General features: G+C 44.3%; 1 protein-coding gene across 1 annotated transcript in view; it reads right to left on the bottom strand.

Moving 5' to 3' along the window:
* The window catches only part of IGF1R (insulin like growth factor 1 receptor), a 304,160-nt gene that overhangs the window by 78,319 nt on the left and 200,828 nt on the right, over window positions 1–25,013 (bottom strand). The window contains exons 3-10 of the mRNA XM_063925712.1: window positions 21,935–22,244; window positions 19,542–19,681; window positions 15,409–15,553; window positions 10,316–10,530; window positions 9,015–9,141; window positions 7,385–7,623; window positions 6,275–6,442; window positions 5,007–5,214 (exon numbers count right to left, since the gene is read on the bottom strand). Coding sequence (XP_063781782.1) covers window positions 5,007–5,214; window positions 6,275–6,442; window positions 7,385–7,623; window positions 9,015–9,141; window positions 10,316–10,530; window positions 15,409–15,553; window positions 19,542–19,681; window positions 21,935–22,244 — 1,552 coding nt within the window. The remainder of the gene's footprint in view (window positions 1–5,006; window positions 5,215–6,274; window positions 6,443–7,384; window positions 7,624–9,014; window positions 9,142–10,315; window positions 10,531–15,408; window positions 15,554–19,541; window positions 19,682–21,934; window positions 22,245–25,013) is intronic.

The following is a 25,013-nucleotide window of genomic DNA, read 5'->3' as shown; positions in this document are numbered from 1 at the left end:
GCTAACACATGATTTTCCGCCCATCGGAAAATCCTTGTGGCTTCTGCCATCGCCATCCTGCTTCTTGTGCCGCCCTGCTGGTTTACATGGGCGACCGCCGTGATGTTGTCTGACTGGATCAGCACCGGCTGGTGTTGAAGCAGGGGTCTAGCCTGACTTAGGGCATTGTGAATGGCCCTTAGTCCCAGAATATTTATGTGTAGGGAAGTCTCCTGACTTGACCATAGTCCTTGGAAGTTCCTTCCCTGTGTGACTGCCCCCCAGCCTCGAAGGCTGGCATCCGTGGTCACCAGGACCCAGTCCTGTATGCCGAATCTGCGGCCCTCTAGAAGATGAGCACTCTGCAGCCACCACAACAGCGACACCATGGCCCTTGGAGACAGGGTTATCAGCCGATGCATCTGAAGATGCGACCCGGACCACTTGTCCAACAGATCCCACTGGAAGATCCTTGCATGGAACCTGCCGAATGGAATTTCTTCGTAAGAAGCTACCATCTTTCCCAGGACTCGCGTGCACTGATGCACCGACACCTGTATTTGTATTAGGAGGTCTCTGACTAGAGATGACAACTCCTTGGCCTTCTCCTCCGGGAGAAACCCTTTTTCCTGTTCTGTGTCCAGAACCCTATCCAGGAACAGTAGACGCGTCGTATGAACCAGTTGCGACTTTGGAGTATTAAGAATCCAGCCGTGCTGTTGTAGCACTTCCCGAGATAGTGCTACTCCGACGAACAACTGCTCCCTGGACCTCGCCTTTATAAGGAGATCGTCCAAGTACGGGATAATTATTTTATAACTCCCTTTTTTCGAAGGAGTATCATCATTTCCGCCATTACCTTGGTAAATACCCTCGGTGCCGGGGACAGACCAACGGCAACGTCTGGAATTGGTAATGACAGTCCTGTACCACAATTTTGAGGTACTCCTGGTGAGGAGGGTAAATGGGGACATGCAGGTAAGCATCCTTGATGTCCAGTGATACCATGTAATCCCCTTCGTCCAGGCTTGTAATAACCGCCCTGAGCGATTCCATTTTGAACTTGAACCTTCGTATATAAGTGTTCAAGGATTTCAATTTTAGAATGGGTCTCACCGAACCGTCTGGTTTCGGTACCACAAACATTGTGGAATAGTAACCCCGGCCTTGTTGAAGGAGGGGTACCTTGATTATCACCTGCTGGAAGTACAGCTTGTGAATTGCCGCCAGTACTACCTCCCCTCGAGGGCAGCAGGCAAGGCTGATTTGAGGTAACGGCGAGGGGGAGTCGCCTCGAACTCCAGCTTGTATCCCTGTGATACTACTTGCAGAACCCAGGGATCCACCTGTGAGCGAGCCCACTGGTCGCTGAAGTTCCCGAGACGCGCCACCACCGCACCTGGCTCCACCTGTGGAGCCCCAGCGTCATGCGGTGGACTCAGAGGAAGCGGGGGAAGATTTTTGATCCTGGGAACTGGCTGTCTGGTGCAGCTTTTTCCCTATTCCCTTGTCTCTGTGCAGAAAGGAAGCGCCTTTGACCCGCTTGCTTTTCTGAAGCCGAAAGGACTGTACCTGATAATACGGTGCTTTCTTAGGCTGTGAGGAAACCTGAGGTAACATTTTTTCTTCCCAGCTGTTGCTGTGGATACGAGGTCCCAGAGACCATCCCCAAACAATTCCTCACCCTTATAAGGCAGAATCTCAATGTGCCTTTTAAAGTTAGCATCACCTGTCCACTGCCGGGTCCCTAATACCCTCCTGGCAGAATGGACATCTGGATGCCAGCCGGCAAATATCCCTCTGTACATCCCTCATATATAAGACAACGTCTTTAATATGCTCTATGGTTATAGTATCCCTGTCCTGACAGGGTAACAGACCATGCTGCAGCAGCACTATCCATGCTGAGGCAATTGCAGGTCTCAGTATAGTACCTGAGTGTGTATATACAGACTTCAGGATAGCCTCCTGCTTTTTATCAGCAGGCTCCTTCAAAGTGGCCGTATCCTGAGACGGCAGTGCCACCTTTTTTGACAAGCGTGTGAGCGCCTTATCCACCCTAGGGGATATCTCCCAACGTGACCTATCCTCTGGCGGGAAAGGGTACGCCATCAGTAACTTTTTAGAAATTACCAGTTTCTTATCGGAGGAACCCACGCTTCTTCACACACTTCATTCACTCATCTGATGGGGGAACAAAACACTGGCTGCTTTTTCTCCCCAAACATAAAACCCCTTTTTTTGGTACTTGGGTTAATGTCAGAAATGTGTAACACATTTTTCATTGCCGAGATCATGCAACGGATGTTCCTAGTGGATTATGTATATGTCTCAACCTCGTCGACACTGGAGTCAGACTCCGTGTCGACATCTGTGTCTGCCAACTGAGGTATCTTGAGCCCCTGATGGCCTTTGAGACGCCTGGGCAGGCGCGGGCTGAGAAGCCGGCTGTCCCACAGCTGTTACGTCATCCAGCCTTTTATGTAAGGAGTTGACACTGTCGGTTATACCTTCCACCTATCCATCCAATCTGGTGTCGGCCCCACAGGGGGCGACAACACATTTATCGGCATCTGCTCCGCCTCCACGTAACCTTCCTCATTAAACATGTCGACACACCGCACACACACAGGGAATGCTCTGACTGAGGACAGGACCCCACAAAGTCCTTTGGGGAGACAGAGAGAGAGTATGCCAGCACACACCAGAGCGCTATATAATGCAGGGATTAACACTATAACTGAGTGATTTTTCCCAATAGCTGCTTGTATACACAATATTGCGCCTAAATTTAGTGCCCCCCCTCTCTTTTTAACCCTTTGAGCCTGAAAACTACAGGGGAGAGCCTGGGGAGCGGTCTTCCAGCTGCACTGTGAAGAGAAAATGGCGACAGTGTGCTGAGGGAGATAGCTCCGCCCCTTTTTCGGCAGACTTCTCCCGCTTTTATATGGATCTCTGGCAGGGGTATTTTACACATATATAGCCTCTATGACTATATATTGTGTAGATTTGCCAGCCAAGGTGTATAATATTGCTGCTCAGGGCGCCCCCCCCCCCCAGCGCCCTGCACCCATCAGTGACCGGAGTGTGAGGTGTGCATGAGGAGCAATGGCGCACAGCTGCAGTGCTGTGCGCTACCTTGGTGAAGACCGAAGTCTTCTGCCGCCGATTTCCAGGACCATCTTCATGCTTCTGGCTCTGTAAGGGGGATGGCGGCGCGGCTCCGGGACCGGACGATCGAGGTCGGGTCCTGTGTTCGATCCCTCTGGAGCTAATGGTGTCCAGTAGCCTAAGAAGCCCAAGCTAGCTGCAAGCAGGTAGGTCCGCTTCTCTCCCCTTAGTCCCTCGTAGCAGTGAGCCTGTTGCCAGCAGATCTCACTGAAAATAAAAAACCTAAAATATACTTTCTTTTCTAGGAGCTCAGGAGAGCCCCTAGTGTGCATCCAGCTCAGCCGGGCACAAGATTCTAACTGAGGTCTGGAGGAGGGTCATAGAGGGAAAAGCCAGTGCACACCAGGCAGTCCTAAAGCTTTCTTTAGTTGTGCCCAGTCTCCTGCGGAGCCGCTATTCCCCATGGTCCTTACGGAGTTCCCAGCATCCACTAGGACGTCAGAGAAATAAAGTTAATAGTGTAGCATCTTTAATATTAAAGTTTTAGCTTAAGGACAGAAACACTGTTTACATACCAATGAAAAATACTAAGTAGGGATGGTTGCCAGCCAATGGCAACTAGTTTTACAGTCGATGGCAGGGACAGATAATTTACCACCATCAACGGTATCTGTGGAACAGATGTTTTTTTTTCATGCTTGCAAACACAGTGCTGCAGCTGCTGTACAGGGCTCCTAGACTGTCAGTCAGCCCAGCAGCTCTGCGCCTCCCCCAGCTTACACACACACAGTTGCTACAACACACTGGGGCAGATGTATTAAGCCTGGAGACGGCATAAGGAAGTGATAACCCAGTGATAAGTGCAAGGTGATAAACGTACCAGCCAATCATCTCCTAACTGTTAATTTACATATCGGAACCGACTGGCTGGTGTGTTATCACCTTGCACATATCACTGGTTTATCACTTCCTTATGCCTTCTCCAGGTTAATACGGGTTCACTACGGCTGGCCGGCGGTCGGGCTCCCGGCGACCAGCATCCCGGCGCCGGGAGCCCGACCGCCGGCTTACCGACAGCTTGGCGAGCGCAAATGAGCCCCTTGCGGGCTCGCTGCGCTCGCCACGCTACGGGCACGGTGGCGCGCTACGCGCGCCACACTATTTTATTCTCCCTCTATGGGGGTCGTGGACCCCCACGAGGGAAAATAATTGTCGGTATTCCGGCTGTCGGGCTCCCGGCGCCGGTATACTGAGCGCCGGGAGCCCGACCGCCGGCAAACAGAAGACCACCCGTTAATACATCTGTCCCAGTGTGTGCTGGCGCATCTCGCTGACTGGACAGGCTGAGCTCAGCTGTCAGTCAGCAGGACATCCCCGCTCCCAGCTCACATAAATCAGTGAGTGGACTGGCCGGGATGGATAGCTCGCCTCACTTGACAGGCTGAGCTCAGCTGTCAGTCAAAGCACAGCTCCACCCCTGGCTCCGACTCATACAGTGTGCCAGGATAGATGTGCATCTCTTCTGCACATGTGCAAGCATTTGCTGGTTAGAATCATCGATGGTACGTCATGTCTTCTACCATCAAAGGTTCAAGAAACTGGGCCGGATGTAATGACGACCGAGTTCAGCAAGCCGTGCGGGATGGCGGACGTTTTTTTAAAGGGGCAATCGCTTACAAGGCAAAACTATGCCTTGTAAGTAATTGTCCCTTTTATAAAGAAGTGCGAGTCCAGCCTCCAACCCGCATGCCGCCATTAAATCCGGACCAATATCTCCATCGATGCCCATCCCTAAGACTAAATATCACCATGAATATTCCTCCAAATAAGGGCAATAAACGTTGATATAGATGGCTGTCTGTTGTACGGCGCACATCTGATTACACATCCCTGGCTGTATCCAATGGACTAGTTACCTGGGCACAAAGATGTAGTTGTGCAGGAAATTTTCAAACATCTTCCTGTATTCCGCCTCATCCTTCTCTGCTTTCTTCTCAGCTTCAGTTTTCGGGCAAGCACAACAAGCCCCCTTCTCTCGCCCTCCTCCTGTTTCTGGCTTGGTGGGCTCTTTTGTTTCTTCTGTGTCAATGGTCGCATTGGCATATTTTCGACTAGGGACTTTGTCTGAATGACAAGAATATGGAAACAACCTATGAAATCGCAAGAACAAGTGGTATGCTCTATATCCTGCTACAGTTCACAATAGGACTGTCTCTACCCAAACATATATCATCAGGACAAATACATTTAATGAGCTAGATCCCAAAACGTACTGTATTATAGACAAAGCCGTTAGATTAAAGGCTTTCAGGACAAGACTGTAGAGACTGTTGTCCTGACTCTACTGCAGATGTGTTAATATGTACAAATGGATTGAGCAGTTCTTATTCATTCCATTAAGCCAGACAGCTATCAGATCTTTAAAGCACTGCCCTAAGTGGATTCTATACTGGAAAAAAGCTAAAGCTGTAAAAGATGGAATGTCAGTTATGCTTTCCTTGACATTAAGCAATGTGCAAACACACAACAAAAATGTTATTCTCCTCCCACCAAGTATGCTTTGTCTAAAAGAACAGACTGGATAAATTCAATAGCGCATTAATACTTTGGTTATTTCTGATATATTATTTATCTATCCCAGTGGTTTCCAAACTTTTTTGAATCACGGCACCCTAGAGTATAAGAATTTTTTTCACGGCACCCCTAGGCCAAAAATTTCTTAGAAAGAAATTTAGAAAGAAATATTAAATTAAGTAGATTGTGTTTATATATCATCCTTAGGCTCAATTGTGTGGTGAGGGACAAGATTTGCTTCTGTTGGTCCCCATATTTTATGACTGACAGCTACTAGCACTAGTTTTTCCTATTATATTGACCATAAATAATTTGAATTGGTCCTGAACCACCAACACCTTGCAAGTGTCCCGAGGCACCCCAAGGAGCCACGGCACACAGTTTGGGAACCACTGATCATCCAATGACAAAAAGTAAACCATTCATATAATACTACTCTTTGATCGTAGATTCATTGTAATTTTGGTTCAAATTCTTTTTTTTTCTTTCTTAAATTGGAATTGATTTATTTAAAAAAAAAAAAAAATCATTTACTAATCATCTCTTGGACATCCCTGCATTGTGTACATTCATACATCAGTGTTTTTCATGAGAAAGACAGGGAGAGTACCTTTGGAGCAGTAGTTGTGCTGGTAGAGGTAACTGTCCTGAGGTTGCTGCTGCCAGCGCACAATGTAGTAGGAGAGATTGCCATTTGGCAACGAAGGCGGTTTCCACCTCACAACTAGCTGAGAGGATGTGTTGGAGGCAGATATGATATCCAGAGGAATGGAAGGAACTAAAACAAAAATATAAAAAAAACATTAGTGTGGATAAACCACCCCCACACACCTGCATTATAAAACGCTGCAGTATTGGCACACACATAGCAAATGCTAGGTTTTGTATTTATTTATTTAACAAGTAATTTGCTATTTTTAATTAGAAACAATAATCCTTCTCCTGAGCGCTCCAGAAAAAATACTGCACAACTATATATGTTCTTTTATCTATAAGGTTTTGAGAAAGCGTTGCTTTTCAATATATGTAACAGCACGTATATTTTCATTTTTTTTTTTAAAGGCTATCTATACTTTTGTGATGATTTTCTTTTCCTTATGGGTTCTGCTTGCATAATACATCCCAAATGGACCATTTTGCAAGGTGTAACTCCTACGCCATTGTTATCCGTATTGTGTATGAACTTTTGCAGAGTATATAGCACTTGCCTTTCCACAAGCTCCTACCATGTCCAAGCAGTAGCAAGTCTATACTTACCCACAGTACAGACCCAATGTCAGAGGTTTGAATTGAGAAATTTGAGTAGATTGTCACTAAATGGTCGTGGCAAGAAGATATGGAGAGGAACGCCAGTAATATACAGCGGACTCTATATGGCTGTGCACAAGGACAGGTGGTGCAACCATTGCCACTGCCCAGGGTGAGAGCTCAAGTAAGTGGCGGCACTTGTCTCCATCTTGTGTGGTGCACTTAGAAGTGCAGCATGTGTCCTTTAGCCTGTTCATTGCAGAACTTATTGTTCTCTATGATCAACTATTTAAGACTCTGAATCAAATTCTTGATAAGTGTTCAAGTTCTTATAGTTAAGTTCCCAATTTAAGACCGCTGGTCAGGTTATAAAGTTTGAGTATTCTTTATAAGTCATTTTGTATTCATGGATTAGAGGGCCTTGAGGAAACCATACTATTTCTAACTACATGGCTGGATCATGTTTGTGTACCTGCAGCATCCGTACGTATGTAAACAATCTTGCTCTTGGCTCCATGGATGTGATGCGTCTCCATCATGGTCAGAGTAAGGGCTTTCACAAATATTGCATAGGAAGTCCAGGGCTTCAGACCCTGCAGGAGAATCCCTGGGTTCTTATCCTTGCTCTGAGGAAGGTCCACGTCAACCATGTTCCAGCTGTTGGACCCACAAGCATCCTGACCGTCATATTCCGTCACATTCGAAACGGGACTGGAATAAAATATAGGAGAAAAACCACAGTACATACAATATTTATTAACAGTTTATCATATATAGCGCACACATATCCTACAGCGTTTTACAAAGAATATTTCAGTTATTTACATGTTACATACCAGTCCAAGTCGAGCTTACAATCAATATTCACTACGATCAAGTTTTTGTCAAAAGATACCCAACTGACTTTTAAAACATTTGAATCTCCCCCCAAGTGTACTCAAAGGGGGAATTCAAATGTGTGAAAAGTCGGTTGGGTGTGTGCGTTTTTTCCTGTCTATTAGAAAGGAAAAAACAGACACTAAACTGACTTTTCAAACCATTGAATATCCCCCTGTGAGTACACTTGGATTTCTTCATGGTTTGCTCTTACAGTGATGACAAAGCAATTAGGTTATTTCTGTTTTTTTCAAATAGGGTATGTGGCCTTGTCAGTAATTCTTTTAGTGCCAATTAGTGTAGAGAAACATTAGCAGGGTCTAATGAACTTGCCAATGTTTGCTGTGTATGACGGCACCTTAATGCAAATGGTGCTGTAATATGACCGATGAGGAGGGACTTTCAGTTTAAATGGATTTGATAGTAAAGTATCACTTACCGTATCAATGTGTGTACTTTATGCATCCTACTTAACTGTAAATGATTCATACGCATAGCAAATAAAACTAAGTATATACAGAAAAGAACCCTTCAGGCAAGTGGTTATTCTCTATAGTCGATAAATGTTAAAAAAAAATAAAAAAATACATTCAATATGAACCCAGAAAACTGTCCCATGTTATTCACAGGTGCCCCGACATATAAAAGTGAAAAACAACACTAGACTGAAGTATTTGCAGCATCTAAGTGTTAGAGCAATTTCCATGATACCAAGCTCAGCAAAATCTGTAAGGTCAGTGTGACGGATAAATATAGCTGACCAGAACCATGAATGCATGATTTTATCACTCAATATTGCTCACGCAAAACAAAGTGCACAGCAACAGATTTACATTTATTCAGAAGGGATGCGGTCAAGATGCCGCCGGCCGGAATCCCGGCGGTCGAAATACCGACGCCGGAATTCCGACCGCCACAATCCTGACATATTCTCCCTCCGTGGGTGTCCAGGACACCCATAGAGGGAGAATATAGTGTGCCGAGCGTAGCGAGGCACCGTGCCCGCAGCGTGGCGAGTGAAGCGAGCCCGCAAGGGGCTGCGTTCCGCGCGCCACCCCTGTCAGGATTGTGTGGTCGGGATTCCGGCGTCGGTATTTCGACCGCCGGGATACCGGCCGGCGGCATTTAGTACTGATCCCATTCAGAACAACCAGAGTGGAAACAAACCATTAACAGCACGGGGAGATCACAGAGGGTAGAGAGTCTATGGTTGGGCTGGGACTTACGCCTCCTTATAGTAGACGGTGAAGCTGATGAGGTCTCTGTAATCTGGTGGCCGGTAACGCTCCCACGTCAACATGATGCGGTTCTTTCTTGTGCTGTTGGAGATGAAATTCAGAGTGTGGCTTTCACCTGTGGAAATAAAAAGTTGTATATTGTTGTAAACAGATGTGTGCATGTGCCATTAAGGAAGCATAGGGTGAGTTACACAGACATGCAAAGTTAAAGAAAAAGAAAAAGAAAAAAAAGACTTAAAAAGTTGCTAAAAATGCACATATTACAAGTGTAAATCCCATAATTAAAAAAATATATAGTTGGATGGAAGCAATTTATTCTATGCTTAAGGCATTGTTTCTAAAATCATATTGAAGAACACTGTAGGACCAATTGAAGCGTTACATTATAATGTATATTGTATATTACTCAAGGTGATGAGGGAGAGTGCCAGAGGAAGCTTGGAAAAGACTTGTTACATTTAAATGTTTGCAAGTAGATTTTACTCTGCAAATTATGGGAAGAGGCGGCTGGGGGTGGACAAATGTTTCCCATCTACTTGAGGTATTACTCCGCTATGCAGCCAAATTATGCTGAAATTATTTACAAAATTGAAAATTGTACCTACAAATTATAAATGCCATGTGTGCTGCTTGTTTCACTGCACATGGAATTCACATGCAAGAACGGCAGCCTCTGTGGGGTGCAGACGTCAGCAGCTCTGACAGGGTGTACTTTACAGAGTGTGAGCATTTGTGCATCGTTTCTGGGACATTACTACAATGAGATCCAATTGTTTTCCCCACGTCCAAGGGGGAGGTGGAAATCAGTCCTTGGTCTATACTTTATGTGATGCCTTTTTTCTCCTTCCAAGCATGTTGTAAGAGAACATGCATTTCTAGGAACATGTGACCCAATACAATTAAACATCAAAAACAGAATAATACACAATGTAGATGCCCCCCTCACACACATATTTAAATGGAGATTTAAATCAATGAGGCCAAATTGAGGTGTTTTTAAATGTTTCAATTAATGAAGAGTTCAGGTCATAGTTGGCGAGCATAACTCCTGACCATTACACAATCCATCACATAGCCATGTTGAACATGTTTAAGTGGTCAGTTCAATGACCGGAATAAAGGTGAATTGTGTGCATGCACCTACCCATGTGAGCTGCAATAAACTGTATTGAATTTGTGCATATAGTAAAGTACTGTATCGCCACCAACGTTGCAGGTCATAAACGGCTATTTGCTCTAGTATAAAACCTCTAGCTTTGTAAGCTTCCCATCTGCAGTATGTTACTCACAGGATGCTCGGTCTCCATTATTCCTGGGATTTATGTCCGATTCAGTCTGCCTTCCTCTGGTTCCTGTTGCGTTTTCCATATCATAGATCTCTTTCAAGCAAAGCCTGGGGTTAAACGCAAAGTACATCTTGCCTTGTTTGATGGTGAGGTTGTGCTTCGACCAGTCCCACAGCTGCTGTAGATTATTGTTGTCCAGGACATAAAAAGCGTAATTCCTACACAGTAACACAAAAATACACCGTAAAGAATTTCAAAAGGCATTGTACAAAATATATTATAACAATAATACCCTGAATTTGTAGGCAATCATGTATTTATAGTGCAAGTGGCATCTTGTAGGCTGAAACATTCAGCAGCAGCCTAACAAGTCACTAAAATTGCTGACCTCATTAATGCACAGAGAGGATTTATAGGTCATATATAGTGGCATATCCACCATGGGTTCAGAGTGTGTAGTGCACAAATGCCAGTGAATTAGTGGGCACCTGACTTGTGCACCCACTCTTCACCCACAATTGTACTGGCACAGATAGAGGAGGGGACTTATGGCACCATTCTGGATGGCTAGTCCTACCAAGCTAAATTCTGGCATTGCAGATGTATTCCTGCTGTCAGTAGGGATCCGCTCCCTATTATATTGATAGACCATGGTAGCTTGACTGATACACTCCTCTAACCAGACAATCCTGCTGTCTTCTCTCCTTCTCTAGCCTACCCGACCTGCTCTGCCCCTCCACATAGGCCAGCCTCCTATAGCCCCCACCTCACCAATTTTTAACAAATACATGACTCATGAATACGGAGTCATCTATTTAACACATGTTCCAGTGAGGTCACTAGTACGTAATCATTTGATCAGCATCATTGCAGAGTCTATGGGCACAGCCCACAAAAAGTCTCTCTCATATCAGCAAGCAATGGAAGCTGTTACAAGTTCTCGGTGCTTGGAAAGTTGCACGCTTTGTGTTTGCAAAGATTCATCGTTAATCCGAATAAGGCTATAGGACAATTTAAAGGAGTTCAGGTTTGTTTAGATTATAAGTACATTTCCAAAGCAACTTCATATCAATATATTAACAAAAAATTACTAAAAAATGTAATATTCCGGAAATTCTCCCTAGCTCTCCTGAAATTGTTACAGTAAGGAGAGCCGGCGAGAGCAGAGTTTGTCTTGGCCGAGTAAAGTGTGAGAGAACTTTTCATGAAAGCTCCAAGTTCCGATTAACTAGACTTTTAACCTGCGAGAATGCTGTGAATACGCTTTCAAAATAAGGGAGGACCCAAAAGATCTACAGTAACTGCACCAAAAAAACAGATCTGACAATGTTGCTGCAGCAAAACTCTGTCCCTTTCAGCACCACATCTAAGAACTCTAAGTACAATTTGGTCAGGGTAAATGATGCGAATGAGAAATAAATTAGCAGCCGCGGACCCTCGGAAGCCTATCGACTTTCAGACCATACAAAGGGAGTTCCTGTAGCAGACAGACCTTGACTTGGAGCAGGTATACATATTCACATATTCATGTTTGTTTTAATTGACCTTATATACAGTGATAAAATAGTCATTTTGCGGAGGTTAACAAATCAGATCCAAGACATGGGATGAACGTTGTTTGACGAGTGTGGAGGATTTTAGGATCAGCTGATGTAGGATGTAGAATTTAAAGTATTCCTAACACATTAAAAGGAGCAGCCTGAGAAAAAAAGGATAAGAGGGTGCCAGGAATTCATAGCAGTGGAAACTTTACCCAGGCAGGTCAGAAAAACTAACAGACACAGCTTTCCCAGGACCTCCAAAATACTGCACTCCCCTTACACAGGAGCCCCTGTTTCTCATACCCAGCGAATCATGGGAGAAATCAGGTTTCTCCTGTGTGTTGGAGTGAAATGATAAACCAGGGCACTAATAGAATGTGTCCAAACACTGGCATTCCAAGGCTTACAATATGAAGCAGAGATTCACCCCTTCCCTGCCAGACCTAGTGTCATTCGAGGGCCGGGGAAGGCTTATAGCCAATAATTACATTAAATGTAACAGTTGGGAGGAATTAATCCAATAAGTGAGAAGTTGGGGTGGGCTAGAGGCAGTGAGTTCCATATGAAGCAGTGAGAAGAGAAGGAAAATACCCTATAAAAAGGGGAGCTAAGGATTCCAGGATGAGACACAAAAATGTAACCAGCAATTTAAGATACAACACAGTTTGAACAATAGAAAGTTGATAGAAGAAATCTTCCCTTCTGGCACTACTACATGCTATATGAGGTGCTACATTAAGCCCATATATGAATGCAAGAAATAAAATCAAACGGGCATTTATCCATTACATACAGCAAGAACTTGAAAAGGTAAGTCCCGAAACACGTCGGCGGAACCTGACTGTGCTCCATGGATACTGCTGATGCCTAAACTTTGCCAGACCATTCTTGGGGAATAAGCTTTGGAGCCTTTAGCAGGGTATTTTCCCAGGGATACTCTACTTCCAACACATGCGGCTCCAACCCCCAGGATAGGTAGGAAAAGTAACTTTCCTTTGAACAATCCATCATCATTTGTGATTTGTTTATATTGTTGCATGTTTTATATTTTAAAATTTTTATATTTTGCTATATGTAATAAATGCCCATTTGATTTGATCATATTTCATGCATTCATATATGGGGGTATATGCAATTAGCGGCGAATCGCGGCAAATTATCGCCGTTTTTTAATTCGACACAATTCGACCGTCCAATTTCGGCAAGTGGTTGCCGAAATTCACCATATTCAATGGAAAACGGATTCGACAGTCCCGCGGGTGAAAAACGGCCGATTTGCCGGATTTTGCCGCGATTTTAAAAAACGGGGAAAAACCCGAAAAAAAATGGCGTGGGGTCCCCCCTCCAAAGCATAACCAGCCTCGGGCTCTTCGAGCTGGTCCTGGTTCTAAAAATCCGGGGGGAAAATTGACAGGGATCCCCCGTATTTTTAAAACCAGCACCGGGCTCTGCGCCTGGTGCAAAAAATACGGGGGACAAAAAGAGTAGGGGTCCCCCGTATTTTATACACCAGCATCGGGCTCCACTAGCTGGACAGATAATGCCACAGCCGGGGGTCACTTTTATACAGTGCCCTGCGGCCGTGGCATTAAATATCCAACTAGTCACCCCTGGCCGGGGTACCCTGGGGGAGTGGGGACCCCTTCAATCAAGGGGTCCCCCCCCAGCCACCCAAGGGCCAGGGGTGAAGCCCGAGGCTGTCCCCCCCATCCAAGGGCTGCGGATGGGAGGCTGATAGCCTTGTGAAAATGTAAAGAATATTGTTTTTTTCCTGTAGTACTACAAGTCCCAGCAAGCCTCCCCCGAAAGCTGGTACTTGGAGAACCACAAGTACCAGCATGCTGGGGAGGCTTGCTGGGACTTGTAGTACTACTGGAAAAAACAATATTCTTTCAATTTTGACAAGGCCATCAGCCCCCCATCCGCAGCCCTTGGATGGGGGGGGGGGGGGGGGACAGCCTCGGGCTTCACCCCTGGCCCTTGGGTGGCTGGGGGGGGGGACCCCTTGATTGAAGGGGTCCCCACTCCCCCAGGGTACGCCGGCCAGGGGTGACTAGTTGGATATTTAATGCCACGGCCGCAGGGCACTGTATAAAAGTGACCCCCGGCTGTGGCATTATCTGTCCAGCCCGATGCTGGTGTATAAAATACGGGGGACCCCTACTCTTTTTGTCCCCCGTATTTTTTGCACCAGCACCAGGCGCAGAGCCCGGTGCTGGTTTTAAAAATACGGGGGATCCCCTGTCAATTTTTTCCCCGCATGTTTAGAACCAGGACCAGCTCGAAGAGCCCGAGGCTGGTTATGCTTTGGAGGGGGGACCCCACGCCATTTTTTTTCTGAATTTTACCATTCCATAAAAAAAAAATATATATATATATATATTATTTTAAAAAAATATATAAATAATACTTGTGCCTCCAAAAAAGACAAACCAAGTACCTAATCCCTTCTAATATAAATAGATATGCTATTATCAATTAAAAAAACACAAAAAAAACATGTTTTAAATTTTTTTTATTAGTTTCACCCACCAAAGTGTGGCGGATTGAAAATGTCGAATTTACTGTCTAAAAGCACTGTTGTCGAATTTCCAAACTTCAACTGAATATACTTTGGTCGAATTGCAGCACTTGTATCATTGCAGAAAAGTCGAATTTGACAAAAGTCGAATTTGACAAAAGTCGAATTTGACAAGTCGAATTTGACAAAAGTCGAATTTCAAAAAGTCGAATTTCAAAAAGTCGAATTTCAAAAAGTCGAATTTCAAAAAGTCGAATTTCAAAAAGTCGAATTTTGAAAGTCCGTTTTTTTGACGGAAAGTACTGAATTGCATTGACGATTTTTTTTTTTTTGGCGAAAAAGTCCCGAAATTCGACAATTTCGGGAATTCGACCGCAATTGCATATACCCCATGGGCTTAATGTAGCACCTAGTAGACCAGGATTAGTGCCAGAAGTGAAGATTCCTTGTATCAACTTTCTATTGTTTAAACTTTGGGGTTCATTAGGGAAACCTCCATATCTTCCCTGGCCTGCTGATATTCCAATACAGCGCATTGACCCACTACATTCTCCTCTACCAAGATACAACACAGTGTTTTCTTATCTGGTTTCTCACACGCTTTCCATAGGTTCATGAAGAGACTCTACTTCAAGTGTCCAGCATCTATCAAAATGTGTTTGTGTATAAGCACACAGTCAAGGGGCAAGTCATGGCATTGTGTCTCCGAGCATCACCATGATGTCTGGTTTACACATGTTACTGTTTCACATGGTAGACAACCTTTACTCATTTCATGTGTATTGCTAAAGAGTACACGGAATAATGAGTGAAGATAGTGTTTTCCCCTTGTAGCGGAACTCTGAGCACACTCCTCTGAATTATATTGCTGCCCCCTTATAAATCTGAATCCTTCACCTCAGTGACATGATCACTTAATAATAAGTTGATGGGCTAAATTCCCAACATCATCCATTTGCAGAAGACAACAGATCCACCTTATATTACAAGCAACCAACATTATCAGCAAGTCAATGTTGGGATATCGCTCTCACCCGTCCGTTTGATTCTCTCCATTGATGTAACGCAGGCTTTTCAGGAAGGAGAGGGACACCAATGCATGGGAGTGGCGAATTTTCACATACCCAGTCACAGTCTCTATCAAACCCATGAAGTTCTCCAGCTCTGCAGCAATATTTTCTGCAACAAGATACAAACAGATAAAGCAACATGTATATCGCCAGAACATAATTTTTTTCCCAGTATGTAGATTTTAGTCAGTCCTGTGAATTTGTATAATGTACATTCTATGCATTTACACAAATGATCAAATTACAGCGGGAAAAACTGTTCTGTTGCAATGATAATTGCCATATAATTCCTTCTGGTAGTAGCCGTTATCACAGTTAGAACTATTATTTATCTCCAGGCCTTGATGTACAAACCAGCTAGCTTTATACTGTTTGTTCAGTGTAACTGGACATCAAACCAGACTATCACATCTGTGCAGAAGAAATAAAATGTCATTTTACATACACATACTATATCCCGGTGGTTAAGATGCCAGCGGTCACAAGACCAACTGCAGCATCCCAACATTGAAGATCCCTACATCGGATGGGGTAAGTATCCCCCCTTAACCCTCAGGGGATGGCGGCTAGGCCTAACCCCCTTTCCCAAGTGCTTAACGCTAACCCCCTTTCTCCCTGGGTCCAGACCCGTACCCCAATACTCACCTATGGTATGTCAGCTGTCAGTGATTCGGCACAAGCCGCCTGAGTGGTGTTGGGATTCTAGCATCAGTCACATGACTGCCGGCATCCCGATAGCTGGGATGCTAAACGCATACTCATTGCACAATTAACGGTTTAAAACCTGAAATGTCATTCAGTATAATACAGCCACTATATTAATGAGCACTTAAGCAAATACTACTCTACTCGCCCTGCCTCATGGAGCAACTGTGTTGTGGAGATTCCAGTAGAGCCAGCTGTCCAGTGTACATAGGATGCAGGTCAGCCCCTCCACACTTGTTTTATGAATTGTAGAGGTCCTAAGTGTCTGGCTCCTGGTCACACCTTGTGTGGGATGCTTGTGGTACAAATATGCTGGGACCAGGGTGATGCTGTATTACCAGGAACCCATTCCTTCAGCTCTGCTGGTCTTTATGGGTTGTGGCTCTCTAAGGTTGTTGATAACATAACTCTGCTCTGTGTCTTAACTGTACTCATGTTAATGAGAGTTTGATAGCTCAGTCCTGGGTGGTTCCTGCAGCCCCTACTATTAGCGAATAGATAAAACTAGTAAGTAACACAGTGGGGTACAAAAGACTGATCCTAAGTATGAGCAGGTGTGGTACCGCTGGAGTGCCTCAGCCTGCTCTCTTCATAAAGCAGGCTTGGGAACCTCATCTGATTGTCTGTTTATGCCACCGTCCCATTGCCTTTTAACATATTTTACAATATTTATACTATTGTGTTTCCATTTAGTTTTTTTTCTTATGCAATGTTTATTTGCTAATGTACTGGAAGTGATTTATTCTGTTGACATTCATTAGGTCGACCTGGTTGTAATGTCAACATTGAATATGTCAAGATGACTGTAATGTAACCATGGCAACAGTCATGATTGTTGAACTGTTTACTCTGCACTTTTAGGGCCTGATTCAGAGATGGACGCAGCTTATACAGCAGCTGCTGTGAGTACATATGCTAATACTGCGGGAGGTGTCCTGTGTGAAAACACGTCTCCTGCCGGCTACACTGATCTGCTGTTGCGTCCGAAAATGCAGCATCGGATCATCTGCATGAGCATTAGTCCCCTGGGGAACTCTCTAGTTACTCAGGATGGCCGGTGGTTTCACGCTTCTGAGGCCAGTGAACCAGCAAGCAAGGACACTGGCCTTGGGCCACCTCGAGAAAGGGACAAATGCCGTGGCGTGCTAAACTGGGCGGTTCGGCACGTTTTGAGGATAAGCGTATGTGGACACATCTGTACAATACATAAAAGTACACGGTAATCCATTAACGGTTTGACTTCAAAGGGGTCGATTCTATTCGGCAACTTAAGAATAGCGCCGGGAATTAGCTCCCGACGCTATTCAATTCAGCTCCAGTTAAGTCGGCGATGTCCCGTTCTCGCCGACTTAACAGGTAGTTTTGTCGGGAGAACGGGCATTCTCCGACTTAACTACCCGCGGCGATGCAGATTCCCGACAGAATCAGCCTCGCGCCGGCCGCGAGGCAGCACTTTTGTCGGGTTTCTTCTCTCATCCCCCGGGGATGAGAGAAGAATTCCCGACAATTGCGGGTCACTAGCAGCTGAATTGAATAGCGTCGGGAGCTAATTCACGGCGCTATTCTTAAGTTGCCGAATAGAATCGACCCCAAAGTTTGCTGCGCCTCTGACTTGTGAACACTACCATGCTGACGAGAGAGAGAATGGACTGCTTATTGTGTACATATAGAAACAGACAAAGAATGGGCAAGGGCAATAAGTGGATCTTCCATTGGTGACAGAACTCCAGAGAATACCACCAAATCAGACTCCTCTGCCGCAATACATATGACTGGCACAAGCTATTACGATGCTCTCTTTCTGAGAAAGCAACAAGCAGTAGTAATTTCAGGGTTAATGTTTGTGTAAAATATTAATAGCACACACTATTAAGCAGCATGCAGAGAACATATTGGTAGGGAGGTAAAACTAAAATAAGAAAACACTGGTAAAGTCTTTCCAAGAAGTCCTGTTGTTACTCTGGGCACAAGTTTGGATTCTTAAAATCAGAATATCTAGCTAGCATGCTGCAAAAGGAGCGTGCGATTCATCATGTGCCAGACCAGCATCAGAGAAGTGACAGGTACTGAATTGCAAAGGGATGCTGTTAAGCTCCCATTCATAACTTCTCCATAGATCTGCATGCGTTTCCAAGAATACTCTATGTGGGTGCCAGTAACAGGTCCTGAGCTTTCAGCAGCCTCTCTTTTGGCACAACCCAAGCCAACAGTTGCAGTTCAGGGCTGCATGAATTATCTAAGCCTCCTCCAGAATCGCACGGCTGTGATATACTCCATCTGTAACCCTGCCCAAACCCAGCTACGGGATCTAGACTTCTCCTGCAACTCAAGCACCGTGTGCATGCAGCCAAACGATCAAGGCTGTGACTTCCAGCCAAAAGGTAACCATTTAAACGAGGTGTTATAAAGGTGTAGGAACAATCGTGCCATTGTTATGAATACTATTAGTAATGTCCAACAAACATAAAACGTGCTGATCTGTTATGGCAACAGCTTTCATGTGACATGTTACATTTGAGTACTACAGCTTTTTTATGTCATTATTCTTCGTGAGCGACTACACAACTTTACACTAGTATTACTGACCCAAAGAGCTTATCAATCAAACAGAACTTGAGATACGCAAGAAAGTTGTGTCAAAACATGGTACGCGTGTGTGTGCTTAAATGGAGGCCTGGGTTAGAGACCAGAAGATGTCTTGTATTCATCTGAGGCAGAGGGGGAAGGGTATTGCTATATCTGCATGGAGAAGCATGAAGAGATTATCTTGCTGACACTGAGCTGGCTCACAGGCCTTCACGAGCAGCTGTGCTGGGGAGGGCAGCAGGACTGGATCCAAACTCATCACTGGACACTAGCTGTTTCCGCAGGTGTGAGATCCTGCTGCTTTGTTATTCTATGGGTTGTAGCCAGCGCATTCCAGCTGCCACCTGGGAGACAGCACTGTAACCATATGTAAACACAGACACCAAAGCGACTAAGATTTGTTTGATAGGAGCAGGGAAACGCATGTCCCAGAGGAGGACACCATTCTATGTGACTAGGGAAAAAGGAGGAGGACAACAAGTATTGCACGGAACAAAGCACCTGTTACCAAGCTGGATTAGACGCCCATGAACTCACCAATATACAGAGCATTCAAATATTTTCATTTATGAAAACTGGTGCAAAAGGAAAACATATGGACTTTGCTTTTATTTTGGTAACAGTAATAAAAAAAATGGTATGCTACCAAAAGCAAGCCATTTCCTTTACACCAGTTCTGAAAGACTACTTTAAAATACAGAAATATGGAGAAAGGAGTTAAAAGATGGATGCATACTATGTGGGAATCACACAGATATGGGCAAACATCAACAATATAAGTGTACAGCAAAGCTTGGGATACTCACGGCCCTTGCGAATATTGAGCAGCAAGTTTCCCTTCAGCACAGTGCACCCTTCCAAGTTCTGGGCTGAGGTGACAGAGTCTATGGTTTTCTCCTCTATACAGACCTTCGGACAAGGCCCATCACAGGGGCTGCAGAACATGCTGTAAAAGAGAGAAACACCAAGGCCACTGGGTAAACAGAGAGAAGCAAAGCAGGAGCCACATTGCATTAGTCCGTACAGTCATTAGCATACAGCTATGAGAGTTCAGGTTGGATTCTCTTATGCAAATACGTGCAGCAAAGCCTGTTGTTACAATAAGCGCTAACAATTGGCCGACAACCATAGCATACAGGTGAAACTCAGAAAATTAGAGTATTGTGCAAAAGTTCATTTATTTCTGTAATTCAACTTAAAAGGTGAAACTAATCTATTATATAGACTCATTACATGCAAAGTGAGATATCTAAAATGTCCTGGTAGACGGCTGCGTTGACTCTGGACTTAATAAAGCACAGTGGACCAACACCAGCAGATGACATGGCTCCCCAAATCAACACAGACTGTGGAAACTTCACACTGGACTTCAAGCATCTTGGATTGTGTGCCTCTCCGTTCAGGGGAAATTTAAGGAAAAATTACTTCACAGAAAGGGTAGTGGATAAGTGGAATAGTCTCCCATCAGAGGTGGTAGAGGCTAAGACTGTAGAGCAATTTAAACATGCTTGGGATAGGCATATGAATATCCTTACAAAGAATTAAGGTTCAAAAAGGGTTGACATTACCTAAAGGATAAAAAAAAAAAAGGGCAGACTAGATGGGCCAAGTGGTTCTTATCCGCCGTCAAATTCTATGTTTCTATGTTAGTCCATACTCTGTGACCTTGGTTCCACATGAGATGCAAAATTTGCTCTCATCAGAAAAAAGGACTTTGGACTACTGAGCAACAGACCATTTATTTTTTTCTAGTCAGGAAAAGGCCATTCAAAAGTGTGGGGGAGCTTCACAAGGAGTGGACTGAGGCTGGAGTTAGTGCATCAAGAGCGACCACAGACAGACGGATCCTGGACATGGGCTTCAAGTGTTGTATTCCTCTTGTCAAGCCGCTCCTGAACAACAAACAACATCAGAAGCGTTTTACCTGGGCTAAAGAAAAAAGAGAATCTATGGGGCATTTTCAAGAGAAAGATGAGAGACACGAGATCGAACAATGCAGAAGAGCTGAAGGCTGCTATTAAAGCATCCTGGTCTTCCATAACACCTCAGTAGTGCCACAGGCTGATAGAATGCATGCCACACTGCATTGAGGCAGTAATTCATGCAAAAGGGGCCCAAACCAAGTACTCATATGCATCATTACACTTTTCAGAGGGCCGACATTTCTGTATTTAAAATATTTTTTTTTAATGATTTTATGTAATATTCTAATTTTCTGAAATTTGGGGTTTTCTTAAGCTGTAAGACACAATCATCAAAATTACAACAAATAAAGGCTTGAAATATCTCACTTTGCATGTTTTGAGTCTATATAATATATTAGTTTCTCCTTTTAAGTTGAATTATTGAAATAAATGAACTTTTGCACAATATTCTAATTTTCACCTGTATAACAGTATTCCTTGCAACAGTACTCTCCCCTCTTTCCTGGGAGCAGTACAGCTGAAGCTGGCGGGCCGACAGGAAAAGACATTTATGTACTCTCGGGCAGATGCAATAAATATGCACTAATACTCAGCACAATTGTGCTTGTGAAAACATATGCATATGACTTCTTATCTTCCAGCATCCTTTGTAATTTGTCCATGTGAAGGCTGGATAGTAGATGCACATGACTGTACTATCCCGTAACTTCACATGGAGGTTCAAGTGGCCTGCCTCAATGGGGTGAAATTCAATCCTGCGCAGATTGAATAGCAACGGGAATTAGCTTCCAGTGCTACTTAATTCAACGTGTTAGATGCCCGACGAGAGGATTTCTGCTCGCACCCCTCCAGGGGGTGCGAGCAGAAATCCGACAAAAGTGCTGGCACAATGCTGTTTTGTGACCTTAGCACGGCGGAAATAGCATCACGCCTGGCACTTAAGTCGGAGAATGCCTGTTCTCACGACAAAACACCCTGTTTAGTCTGCAAGAACCGTCCTTCTCCGACATAACCACATGCTGAATTGAGTAGCACCGGGAGCTAATTCCTGCTGCTATCCAATCCGCGCTGAATTTAATTGACCTTAATGATAGCGAAGTCTAGAATTTAGCTGCATGAACATGACCAACAGACAAGTCAACTAAGAAATAGGCCTGGATTTAAGCTCTTGATCTCTGGCCCACCAACCACCACCACCACCACCTTTCCCAGTTAAAAAAAAAAAAAAAAAAAAAAGTTAAACCTACAGAGAAAATCCATAATTCGTTTTTTACCTCTGGCTCCCATTGAGCATATAGCCAGATGGACATTCATCTATGCACTCTCCATTGTGGATACTTAATCTGTGTGCTCCAGGAAACAAGGTGTGCACGTTAGCACACTCTTCCAGGGTGATGCAGCGCCATCCCTCAAAACGATAGGTGTTCTCCGGACAGCTAGGGACACACTTCCCATCGTAGTAGTAATGCTGGCAAGCCACACAGGCACTGTCATTGTTTGGAGCAGTACAGCTTCCCAGGCACTCTTGGTGGCAGCACTCATTCTGGTCTGAACAAGCCTGTTTCCCACACTCGCTGGGGCACACTGCAGAAACAAAATGAAAATAAAAACACATCAGAGAGAACCTCCCCATCTTGTGCGATCTAACAATTCACACTGTTTAGCCAACACATTAGGCTCTCAAAAGATAAATCAATTAACATTATTGACCCGATGTCATCTCAGTTACAACAGTGGCCAAATAAATGAGAACAAACAGTGCTTGAGGTTATTTGCTTAGACCACCTGCATTATGTGCTGTATATCAATGTTCTTTGGAAAGTACACAAGTGATAGCGCAATGTAAGATTCTGACTGGCACAACTGCGCGGCACTATTGCATTATAGCCTAGTCAATGCTTAGGAATACGCAATATATGCCTCTACTATGTTCAGGTGGCAAGAACACTTTATCCACTAAATACATTTGCTCATATAAACACTTCACAACAAGATTGCACGACCACATTCACCTCAGGGTTGTGGTCATTTCTGCATATCATCTTGTGGCCAATATGAAAAATGAAACAATAACCATCCAATTAATTGCGTGTGAATAAAGGTGTAAATACACAGGCAGCTTTGTTTTAAACAAGTAAGCCTATATTATATTTGATGGAGAATAATTAGATAAGATGAGAGGATATACACTGGCCACCATTCAAACACATTTTCTGCAAGTCCTGGCTATGGCCAGGTTTGATCAGGATTTGCAGCTGTCTAGGTACACGCATGCTTGCACATACACACGGATAACACATGCACAGTGGGGCTGATGCACACCAGCCACAGCCTTAAAAATGTTTGAATTTCACACAAAAAGATCCATTATAAAATTGATGCTGTCAAACGATTGCTTCTGCCTTCAAACTTAACACTACAATCTTTTAATTATTAGATTATACAGAAGTTGCTCTGACAGTTAAAGGAATGACATCATACCATACCATTCCTCCTCCTTTGAGCCATATTAATATAATGGGGCCGATTCAATTGTTTTGGGTATCTAAAAATCCCGTCTAAACGGGACTTTTTAGACACCCAAACAATTGTCACAAATCAATTATGTTTGGGCACCCATGCACATGGCACATGTTGCGCCCAAGCAGGCCAGGTTTAGCAGTCTAAAACAGCTAAACCCATCTAAACTCACTGCTTTGGGCGTCCAAATGGGGCGTAAGTGCCCGGTTTCAACAAATGTTTTCTCGCACCTTAGGAGGCTGCGAAAAAATTAATGTGTCCTCTGTGGCCACTGGATGCCCAAACGGCAGAACAATTGAATTGCTGCCACTGGGCGCCCTCTAGTGGTGGCTGCGGGAAAAAAAAAAACATTTGAATCAGCTCCATTATATCATTATGTAAAATAAGATGCTTTAAAAAAAAAAAAAAAAAAAAATAACAAAAATAATAAAATAATGCTGCACAGGCTTAAGGCGGTATTCATTTAAACCTTGGTAAATTGCCACGGCTAGTTTACCCGCCTGGAGCTAACTGGCCCCAAAGCTGCGAAAAAACACAGGTCCTCAACTATCTCGCAGATCCTATGGGGTCAATTCAATTCGGCAACTTATGAATAGCGCCGGGAATTAGCTCATGACGCTATTCAATTCAGCTCCAGTTAAGTCGGCGATGGCCCGTTCTCGCCGACTTAACAGGTAGTTTTGTCGGGAGAATGGGCATTCTCCGACTTAACTACCTGCGGCGATGCTGATTCCCGACAGAATCAGCCTCGCGCCGGCCACTCGGCAGCACTTTTGGCGGTTTTCTTCTCTCACCCCCCGGGGATGAGAGAAGAATTCACGACAATTGCGGGTAACTAGCAGCTGAATTGAATAGCGTCGGGAGCTAATTCCCGGCGCTATTCATAAGTTGCCGAATTGAATCGACCCCTATGTGTTTTTCACACAGAAATGTAAACATTTTCAGACGGAAAAACGGGAGCTAATTACAAAGCCTGAAAAACAAAATCTGTTCTAAAAAAAAAAAAAAGAAATATATTAGGGTCTAATTGAATAACCCCAGGTCTGCCTTCTTCCTTATGATTATGAAACATAAGAATATTTGAGCACAGGTCCAGAAAATGCCTAACAGTTACATAGCAATTGGGGGATCATACACAGACCCCCTCACAGCACAATCTATCTGCTGCAAGGGCAGACTGAAACACATACAGGAAGGGGGGGTAGGTTTAGGCTGTGCGGGCAGGGAGATTAGGGTTAGGCTACAAACAGTGGAGGTTAGGGTTAAGCACTAAAGGGGAGAGCTAGGTTTAGGCAGCGGGGTGTGGAGGGTTAGGTTTAGGCACTCATCCGGGAGGTTAGGGTTAGGCTGTTGTCACGGAGGGTTAGGGGGTGAGTTAGAATACATAACTCACCGCTGTCGGGACCACTTAGGTTGACACCCATTAGGTCGACACCTATTGGTCAACAGTGAATAGGTCAATACTAGAAACAGGTTGACATGACCATTAGGTCGACATGAAAAAAGGTCGACATGAAAAAAGGTCGACATGAGTTTAAAAAAAATTTTATTTTCTTTTTTTTTTTTAACTCTTTCATACTTTACGATCCACGTGGACTACGATTGGGAAAGGTAACCTGTGCCGAGCGCAGCGGTGGTGGAGCGAGGCACCTTGCCCAAAGCACGGCAAGCAAAGTGAGCCATACAAGGGGAAATGGTGCACTAATTGGGGTTCCCGGGCACTTTACGAAGAAAACGACACCAAAAAACATGAAAAACTCATGTTGACCTTTTTTCATGTCGACCTTGGCCGTGTCGACCTATTTCTAGTGTCGACCTAGCCACTATCGACCA

This window comes from Pseudophryne corroboree, chromosome 6 (assembly GCF_028390025.1).
Source record: "Pseudophryne corroboree isolate aPseCor3 chromosome 6, aPseCor3.hap2, whole genome shotgun sequence".
NCBI lineage: Eukaryota > Metazoa > Chordata > Amphibia > Anura > Myobatrachidae > Pseudophryne > Pseudophryne corroboree.
The sequence above is the reverse complement of the archived record's forward strand: the minus strand, read 5'-3'. Positions and strand labels throughout refer to the sequence as shown.